General features: G+C 39.8%; 1 protein-coding gene and 1 long non-coding RNA gene across 3 annotated transcripts; both read right to left on the reverse strand.

The window, feature by feature from the left end:
* Positions 1-1,024: 1,024 nt before the first annotated feature.
* lyl1 (LYL1 basic helix-loop-helix family member) lies at positions 1,025-5,581 on the reverse strand. Of its 2 annotated transcripts, none has more exons than XM_039814416.1 (3): positions 4,872-5,581; positions 2,524-2,621; positions 1,025-1,727 (listed from the first exon to the last, which is right to left on the reverse strand). In XM_039814416.1, exons 1-3 carry the CDS (start codon positions 5,321-5,323, stop codon positions 1,207-1,209), a joined length of 1,071 nt encoding a protein of 356 aa, XP_039670350.1. In that variant the 5' UTR covers positions 5,324-5,581; the 3' UTR covers positions 1,025-1,206. The 2 variants fall into 2 exon arrangements, with proteins under 2 accessions (XP_039670350.1, XP_039670343.1); XM_039814409.1 differs by having other exon boundaries at positions 1,025-1,766.
* A 468-nt stretch (positions 5,582-6,049) lies between these two features.
* Positions 6,050-8,451, reverse strand: LOC120567450. The gene is made up of 2 exons (XR_005640574.1): positions 7,866-8,451; positions 6,050-6,444 (listed from the first exon to the last, which is right to left on the reverse strand). It is a non-coding gene; the product is annotated as an uncharacterized LOC120567450 (long non-coding RNA).
* Positions 8,452-9,870: the final 1,419 nt, after the last annotated feature.

Raw genomic sequence — 9,870 nt, forward strand, 5'->3', positions numbered from 1 at the left:
CTGTCACCTTATATACTCTCTATGGCCGTCACACACCATGGTCGCACACATGTATTGTACACACCTAAACCACTCCGGTATCTGCAAGTAGCTCTGCACCGGACGGCGATTGGTTTGGTTAGATGGTAGTTCAGACACAAACACATTAGGCTACTTGAAGCCTGACAAGATGTATTTAAGTGTGATATGTGATCCAGAGAGTATCGCCTGATCTCGTGATATCGCGAGAATCCAGCTGCTGTGCAAGGAAAGTTATTTATGGCTTCATTGTTAAAATAACCATTATTCATTATTCGTCATTCTGGTGAACTATAAAACCGATGGAGTTTGGCTTTCACTATTCTGCTCATACTGTATAAGGTAACAAGTTGTTGTGTTAATCTATGTAGTTAATCATTTAGACTTATCTAGGCCTACATGTTATTGTTTAAAATAAGCATTGACGTTTAAGTTGGCTCTTTTATAGGCCTAACCAAGTAGCTTTGCAAAAATACCTCTAACGTGATGGTTACTGTGATCATCTCACACTGAGATTTCTACTTACTGAACACTTCGAGGATACACAAATGTTCCCTAAACACGGCAAAACTTTTGGATGTGTTGAGAAATAGTGCTGACAAAGAGCAGTCTTTGGAGCGCAATAAGAGGATGTCAAATAAGGAACAGCAAACTAAAACACACTTTATTTTTGTCCGGTACAAGTGTGTCACAATGTCAGGGTGGGACCATCGGCCCTGCTTCTCTGACATTAACATTAATAACTGCAACTTCGATTCATGATTGCAAAACATGCTCTTCTTTGCAGGCACAATAGAGTATTTATATACTTTTAATAATTGTACTGGGGCAATGCAGATTATTTAATTGTACATTTCTGAGGCTGGAACAAAAAATCTGGTTTTTAACACTCTTGTGAGAGATTTACCATTTTATGAGTCTACAGAGGAGGAATTCAAAATCCTGAATATCTTGACTGAGAAGAGATTATTAGATTTTTATTATTAACACGTAGAATTTTTGTTTACACATCACTGCAAAAGACAGAGATAGTTAAAACTACAAAAATTCTCCAAAATTCCATTTCACTACTTGGGAGTTGAAATGAGAATCATACTGGCTCCACAAACCCTTTTTGGAATCTGGCAGTGATTGTGTCCTGTCTTGTCAGTGTGACATTTACACCTCTTTGTTTGTCATCTTTTGGTGTCACCGCTCATCATTTGTGGCTGCCACCATCCGTATCTGACCTTTGACCTTCCCCAGAATGCCCTGTGTCACCAAAGAGGTCTTAGCCCCAAAGCTTTCCTCACTGTCTGTGTCACCATAGCAACTGGATGTTGCTGGGGAGTCAGCCAGAGCAATGACTGAGTCAGTTGAGTTTCTGTGGACTGTGGTGGGACGTGCTGAGGATGGCGGGGTGGCGTGGGACGGAGAAGGAGTGTTGCACTGAAAAATACGGTTCTGTTTATTACTGTCCAACCCAGTGGTGCTGCGCTCGTCCTCAGCTGAGTCCTTGTTCTTGTCCTGTGCCTGGTCATTGAGCAGAGTGACCAAGAAGTTGATGTACTTTACAGCCAGACGGAGGATTTCATTCTTGCTGAGCTTCTTGTCTGGTGGGTGTGTGGGAATGAGTTTTCTCAGCTCAGAGAAAGCCCCGTTTACGTTCTGCTGTCGCCAGCGCTCGCGGCTGTTGGTGAAGACACGGCGAGCGAGTTTCTGAGGAGGGCCTGTTAGACACACATAATCACTGTCTGAGTGTGCAGGGCCTTAAAGGACATAAAAAGAAGTTAATATATATTATATTAGTCAACAAATACCATAAAAAACCAACAATGGAATGATCCTACTATCGTAATGTGTTGTGTAGCCAGTGCCTGATATGTCTTATTCATCTGTGACATAGAACTCTGTTGTTCAAAAACTATTAAAACAACACTGTTGCACTGGGACATCTTCAGTCCTGAGTCAGAACATCTGCACTTAAGTTTATTTTGAGTAAATTCCGCATATACCGCCTTGCTGCTGTAAATACTCACTTGAGCACCACGTGTATTAATCCACCGCTGAAAATAGTCCTACAACAAATGCACTATTTACTCCTGTTTGAATAACATTTACTTAAACTACAGTGCCCTGCTATAGGGAATTATTTAACTTTTCAAAAAAAATCTAAACATGTATCCATGACCCATTTTTTAAAACATTTATGTCTTCAATAAGAACAACAGTGCTTGGGGCTGAAAGCCACACACAAGTTAAGGAAGTAGAAATGTATTGAGAGATGGACTGACACATCATTGCTGTTGTTTTTTTTCATAGAACTTGCTGACCATAAGGAAAATACAGATTATCTGCAACCTTATTTTTTTTTTAAACATCATACATTCAAAATTAACCTTCTCCAGGATCAGTGCAGCATTTCCATCATCAGTACAATTTCAAACATGCAAACATTCACATACAGTAATTATGGCTGTATCAATATTGATGTCTCATTCTTTATTTGGTCACACAGAAACTCACAATCATTGATCTCCATCTCAAAGTGCGATGAGGGTCTTCTCTTGATCCGGCTGCTGTTGATGACACCATAGTTTCCTCCTGAAGGACCCAGGTAAGAACTATAGATAAAAACAGCAAAATGTGACATTTTTGTAACTGCATTTGCGATCAAGTGCAGCTAAATATATAAAAAAAAGAATCTCTTCTTGTAAATAGAAAAAAGGTAGAATGGTTGGAGAAATCAAGAATATGGTGGAAGCCATTAACTGCGATGTGATTAGGTTTGTGGCGTTGATTGAGTGTGCATGCAGAGTTTTAGCCCAGTCTCATTAAGTCTGGTTAAACTGATTCTACTTCAGGGGGATGGAATAGATCAATGCTTCCTGCTACAAACAGACCAGAGAGAAGTGAGGAGGGAATCTTATTCCCAGACCTCCATGACAGATGGTAAAACCTTAGATGTAGAAAAAAGTCCTACTTTTTACATAGATGATGCTCCTTTGTTACAGAAAGAAACTGTGAGGAAAGTCTTTTTTGGTGTAGAGAATAGATGAACACTAGGAGGGCTCTGATAATATCTGCAAAGGAATGCCTTTCGTCGTGAGAGTAAGCTATGAGTTGCCAACTCTACGAGCCCCAAAAAAGCTTTAAGAGATCTGTTTTGTTGTCTTTTGTCAGTTCAACGACTAAATTTAGTTGCAATTAAAAGTAGATGTTTAGTTTGGAAAGTAATATCTTCAGGTTATTGGTTGCACACAATAAAAAAACAATTCATGATGCAACTTGTATTTAGTGCCCAAATGTCCTGATGAGAAAATGTAGCGTGAGAAATGTGAGGTCCCTTCATAACAGCACACATCCTGCTGTCAATTTCACATAACCGTGCAGCATAGCCACAATTAATCTCAATGGGAAGTCGTGAAATCGCAGCAGTTAAGGTTTCATATGAAACAGAAAATTGCTACCAACGAGGTGGCATCATCATCACTAGTAACATCACAGGAAAGCGTTTTTTATTTTATGGTTAAGAGTTCCACATCTGTTTGCATTCCTGCTGAAAAGGAGGTGCATGAGCACGTGGCATGTCTTATATTTGATATACTATTTTATTATGTTCCATAGAGAGCTGAAGTTTTTCCATAATTCAGATTTTCTTACAGCATAAAATGCAAACTCCAGAATTGTTTAACTAGTCATGAAACTGCTATTCCACCAACAAGATTATTTAATCCATAGCTCATACGTCAGATAACACTGTCAGTGCTGTCTGCTAATGTTGTGGTTCCCAACCTTGGGGTCGGGACTAAGGATTTTGGAAAATAATGTAATTGCGATTTTTTTTCACTAATATTGCGATTTAATATGCGATTCTTTTTTAAGCTTTTTGTCTTCTGTATTATTCAACAAAGACAAGCAATAAATCATTGTATAGTATGAACAACACATGATTAGATAGATTAAACAAACTGTTCTTTCCTGGAGGCCAGGTCTGTATGTGATGATGAAATTAGGTGATGCATGAATTTATATGAATGACATCTTTTATTTAACTACTTCAATCACAGTAGTATATTGAGCACTGACCAAGCCTGGTGGAAACATTCATATGAAAGTCAGAAACAAATAACACAAACTAAAGTGCAGATTCAGAAATATAAAAACAAATATGTGGCTTTACAGTATTTAGATTATTATTTACTGTAATAAACATATGTAAACATGTGGATTACACTTTTTAAACGCTGTCTTTGAACTTCACTAGACAGTTAATTAAGTAAAAATATAGCCTAGTATATATTACTGATCTCCAGTCAGTAACAAAACAAAAATGCAGAAAACAAAAGAAGAGAAATATCTGCCTGTACCTCTTATATTATATATTATATTATATCTTAAAATATTTAGGTAACTCAAAGTTAAATGTACAACAGGTCAAGGTACAGCATAGCGTTAGTGTGCCAAGTTGATGCTTTCTCTGCAGAGTGCAGACTGCTTTGCTCTCTCGAGTCATGTGACCAAATCGCAGCCTTTGCGATTAGGAAATCGTGTTTTAACATATCGCAATATTATTGCAAATGCGATTAATCGTTCAGCCCTAGTCGGGACCCCTCAAAGGGGTTGCAAGATTGAGAAGTAGCATTATGATTATTCATAGTAGTTCATGATTATGAACCAATAAGAAAGATGTAAAAACACAAAAGTACATTGATTTCACCTTGCTTCACTTTTCACCATCCTTTTTTTTCTTGTGGAATAGAAATATTTGCTTCTTTAGGACCCAAAAATGATTCAGCTGAAACAATGTGAGAAAGGAGGAAATCACTCTGCTTAGCACTCACTGAAGAGGGTCTATATAAGCCAGATCTCACCTGGTGAAGAAGGGGTGTGCAGACAGGTACTGCTGAGGCAACAGGGGTCCTGGGGAGGGAGCTGAATGGCCCCCAGAAGCTCCAGGGCTGGCCACAGGCAAACAGGCCAGCTGACTGCGGCGAAGGTCCCCATGGGGCCCATGTAGGAGACTGGGAATTGGGTGGAGGGCAGTCAAAGGGGTATTAGGGAGCGGGAGAGGGGGTTTGCTGTGACCGAGGCTGATGACTGGAATGTGTGGAGGAAGAGGAGAGGATGATAAAGACAAAGGGAAGGATCTGGTGGAGGTTGGTGGTGGTAAAGTGGACATGGAGGTCTTGGCTGGCGCTGGGAGGAGTGGAGGTGGAGAGGAAAGAGTTGGGGACCCCTTGGCAGAAGCAGAAGGGGCTGTGGTGCACTTTGGTCCTCCTCGCTTCTCCTCCTCTTCTTCCTCCTCCTCCTCCTCGGTCTCCATGACGATGGGCTCAGGTGCAGTAGCTGTCCCTACGTTGTGACTGGTTAACGCCGTCGCCGTGGCAATGGGGGACTGAATCGAGTCAACAGAGGGGACATTCGTGTGTCCCTTGTGCCCTGTCTTGTTAGCAGGACACGGGCTGCTGATAGTGTACGAGGATGCTAAAGGCCTGTTTTGGAGTGGACTGTGCTGCTCTACGGAGGCACAGGATGGGGAGGAAGAGGAGGAGGAGGAGGAGGAGGAGGAGGAGGAGGGAGGAGGAGGAGGAAAAAAAAGAAGCGGAGGTAGGTTGGGGGGTGAGGTAGGTTGGCCGGTGGTGTTTAGCTTCTCCATCATGGTAGGAAAGACTCAAAATTCTGTTCCTCCCGGCTGCTCAGTGTGTGCGGTGAGAGTGTGTCAGTGTGTCTATATATATCTATATATATGTGTGAGAATAAGTAACATATTCATGTGTACCACCTGCAGCTTGTCCTACAGAGCCCTTTAAACCTCTTCTAACCAAGTGTATGTGTCTTTTACTTATACGTCTTTATTTCCTCTTCATTTGTTCTGCTTTCTTGCAAATTATGCAATAGTTTGCTGCTCTACCTCACTTGAAATGTGTATTTTCCTCTGGCCAACCTGCAACCCATCAGTTGTTCTTATCTTTGTCAGGGTCAGCATGTGTATCTTCTATCTGTCAGTTCAGATTACATTTGCCTCGGATTGAGCTATAGCTGTCCTCTGATCCAGCCTTATTACCCATCATTCCCGCCTCTGCTGGCTGTGAGTGTGAGTAAACGTGAGCCTGTATTCATTCCCTCACTTCAACATTACAGAGGGGTGCCAATGAAACAAATGTTCAGTCCTTGCAGTCTTTAATGGAGTAGCCCTCCTGTGGTATCGTCTATGGGTGCAGCGTGGAGCCAGGGTGGTTGTTGCGGTCTGATCTGGAGTGGATTTCTCCCACAGTACATCCTGAGCAGCAGATTCTAGGTTATGAAAAAGTCTCTAGTGGCTGTTCTTTATGAGTCTGTCCGTCTCTCTGTCTGTCTGTGTGTATTTTGAGGATGTGAGTCAAAATCCGTTTAAGCATTCAAAACGTCCCAGACCCCTGAAGATTGGATTGATATCAAAAGAGTCTGTTGAACAAAATAAAAAACACACTCAGGATATATATTTGGTGTATATATAGATATGAAAATTTTCTAAAAGGTAATAATTTGCAGATAAGCACCACAGGAGCTTGTACTAAAATGTAAGGAGTAGTTGTTGGTTCCCTCAGTGGAAGCTGGTCTACAGTTTAAAATCTGAATTTGATTCATAATTTACAGATTCATCACATACTACTGAGGTGATGTTAAAATGCTGGATATCAAGTTAATTCACTGTTCTCTATTTCTTCAAGGAAGGAGACGTTTGGTTTTACTCTGCTCTGCCATGCGTTACACTCTTATGATTTCTCAGGTTTTGCAATCGCAAGTGTTCCTGTTTTGTCTTTTCTAGTGGTCATGACTTTATTTTGGTCAGTTCCCTCTTTCACAATAATGTGCGGACAACACTTGCAGGTAGTTTTTTAACATTTCATTTTGCAGCAGTGTTGTATTTACTTTCATATAAATATAATGCATAGAGAAGCAACACAGACAGAAAGTTACAGATGAATATTTAAAAGACCTCAGCTTTACATGGCTATTTTTGCTGAAGGCATAATGATTTGCACGTTTTTTTTTAAATAATTAATTTTGCTGTTGTGGCCAAGAAACAAAGCGACTATCACTACTCTTATACTTCGTTGAAGCATAGATAATATAGTATTTGACTTTTGGTCAAGTCTGTATTGCCTCTGGCACATTTCTGCACAAGTTAATAATAAACCTTTATGCTACCAATATTTCATTGCACTAGATTTTTATATATGTCCAATATTTGTGTTTTCTTTCTGTTTAATCAATTTATATGTTATTGCCTTATACTATTGTTTAAGCCAAATGCACAATATATTGTATATTTACTGTAACCCGTAGACTGGTTAAGATATATATATATATATATATATATAGGGGCGCCTGGATAGCTCACCTTGTAGAGTGTGCACCCCATGTGCAAGCCTCAGTCCTTGTTGACCTGCATGTCATTCCCCCTCTCTCTCTCCCCTTTGCCTGTCTTATATATATATATATATATATATATATATATATATATATATATATATATATATATATATATATATATATATATATATATATATATATATATCAGCTTTTAAGAAAACTATTTGTAAGTTAATACAGTAAATGGCCATCTAAAAAGCATCTGACGTGGTGGGATATTATTTTTTTATCTTCATCTATTTACCACTAGATAACCATTTTATTATCAGTTTTCCATTTTTTTTTTTACTAAAGTATGACGTGTCACATATGACAAACTCCAAACAGATGCTATTTTGTTATTATTTATATTATATATTTATACATACATATTTTTTTAGAATTGTTGAGGCTGCAAACCATTCATGCACTACAGGCCGCATACAAATAAAATAAACATAAGTACTTACAGATACATTATGATATCCAGTGTGGCTCGTCTGTCTGTCATGCAAAATCCGTTCAAGTGATCTGTAAACGCACATGTTGTATCTCCTCAGTGTTTAACGCCCTCCTCCTCCTCCTCCTCCTCCTCCTTCTCCTCCAGCAGCCTGTCACTGTCTGTCTGTCAATGTCTAAGGTCAAAACTGTCTGACACCGCTCAAAACACTTCTCGTATTCTGTGAATCCCTTTAAAAGCTAATAATTACATATATTTATAAAAGTCCCAAATATTCACTAACAGATGAAGTCAGAATTAGACCGTCCAAATGTACGTATTTGTTTTTCATCGTGAAGTTGCTCCTTTGAACGAAGACACACTCAAAGCATGCCGCCCCCTGTCCATATGTCATTCTCACCTCTCTCTCTCTCTCTCTCTCTCTCTCTCTCTCTCTCTCTCTCTCTCTCTCTCCTTCACTGTCCTGTCTATCCTTCTTTCTCCAACTCTCTTCGCCAAGAAGACACAATGCTCTAGCTGGTTGCCAGGCGGAGAACTCTGGTACTGGCAAGTGTGAGGTGGTAGAGAGAGAGTGAGAGAGAGAGAGAGAGAGAAAGAGAGACAAGGGGGAGAGAGGGAGCCATGTTGCAAGGAGAGTTTTCCGCTCCCTGCTGGACAAGAGGATGTGCTAGTACAATATGGTGGCTCCTGATAAGAGCCTCAAAGCTGCCTGTGGCCTGTAGATAAGGAACCTCCACCACCCCTCCTCCCCCTCCACCACCAATACCAACACACACACACACACACACACTAGACTGGTCAGTCCTAGACTTTGAAGGCATCTTGACTGTTTCCAAGAAAATATCAATATAATAAATAGACAATAGTGTACTGTACACACAAGCACATGCTTCTTCATACACACATACACATATGGTGGATGTTCATACATAGACAATGCCAAAGAGGCCCTTGGGGAATCAGTAGATAAATATCTTAAACAGTCTGCTATTAATGGTAATTTTTAGATCTTGATTGTTCGATTTGAATCTTATGAAGATCGTATAATGTGTCTTTGTAGCAGCATTATAAAAACACATGTTCTTTTATTCTGGATTATTTGAGACAAATTAATTTAATAAAGGAGGTGAGCAGAGATGAAATACAAATGAGAGATGAGGAGCAACTATTCCTGAATAGAGCTTTTCTTTTATTATAGTTGATTGTCTTATCCTGGTTAATCTTGGTGTGTGTGTGTGTGTGTGTGTGTGTGTGTGTGTGTGTGTGTTAACAGCATGGTACAAACACAAAAGATCTCTATTCATTAGACTCGAGAGAGATTTTGGGCCGGGGCTTTTCTGTTATGACATCAGAGCACACCTGTGTCACTGATCTATGTCACGTCATCATGGTAACTTTCCTCTCCAAGAGCTCCCAAACTTCCTTCCTAAATTTATCTTTCACTCTCTCTCTTTATCTCTCTCTCTCTCAACCTCAGGGTCAGCACCTCTTTTACATTCCATCAGTCATTTCCTTCTTAGACAGACTGAAACACTAACATTATAAAGGCTTTACAGTTACGTGACCTTCAAGGTCCTGGGAAAGAAAGAAAAAAAAGATCTGTCATCACCTTCATCATTATCATCATCATTGTGATTTGTTTTCGTTTTAGTCATAATGATCATCATCATTGTCAACAATAACTGCACTGTGGTCTGAATATGCTGAAATAATAATAGTACAATCCGAGTTCAGACAGAGTCATCTATCGGTCTGTCACACTCTTTTGCGTCCGGCAGCTGTGGTTCCAGTTGATCACACTCTGTGTGCCAGAATTAAGTTGCAGTGGCACCGCTGTGCCTGCAGATGCTGCATGAATTTGCCTGTGACATATAAAAAGCTACACCGAGGGACAGAGACAAATCCTTTGGGATTAGCTTTTCCTGTGCTTTATATGGTACTGTTAAAAGTAATATAATTCAATATTGTAACATTGCTGTTTTGTCAGTGCGTTTTTGGTTCTTTAAAGGTGTTTG

Source organism: Perca fluviatilis, chromosome 1 (genome assembly GCF_010015445.1).
Source record: "Perca fluviatilis chromosome 1, GENO_Pfluv_1.0, whole genome shotgun sequence".
Taxonomy (NCBI): Eukaryota; Metazoa; Chordata; class Actinopteri; order Perciformes; family Percidae; genus Perca; species Perca fluviatilis.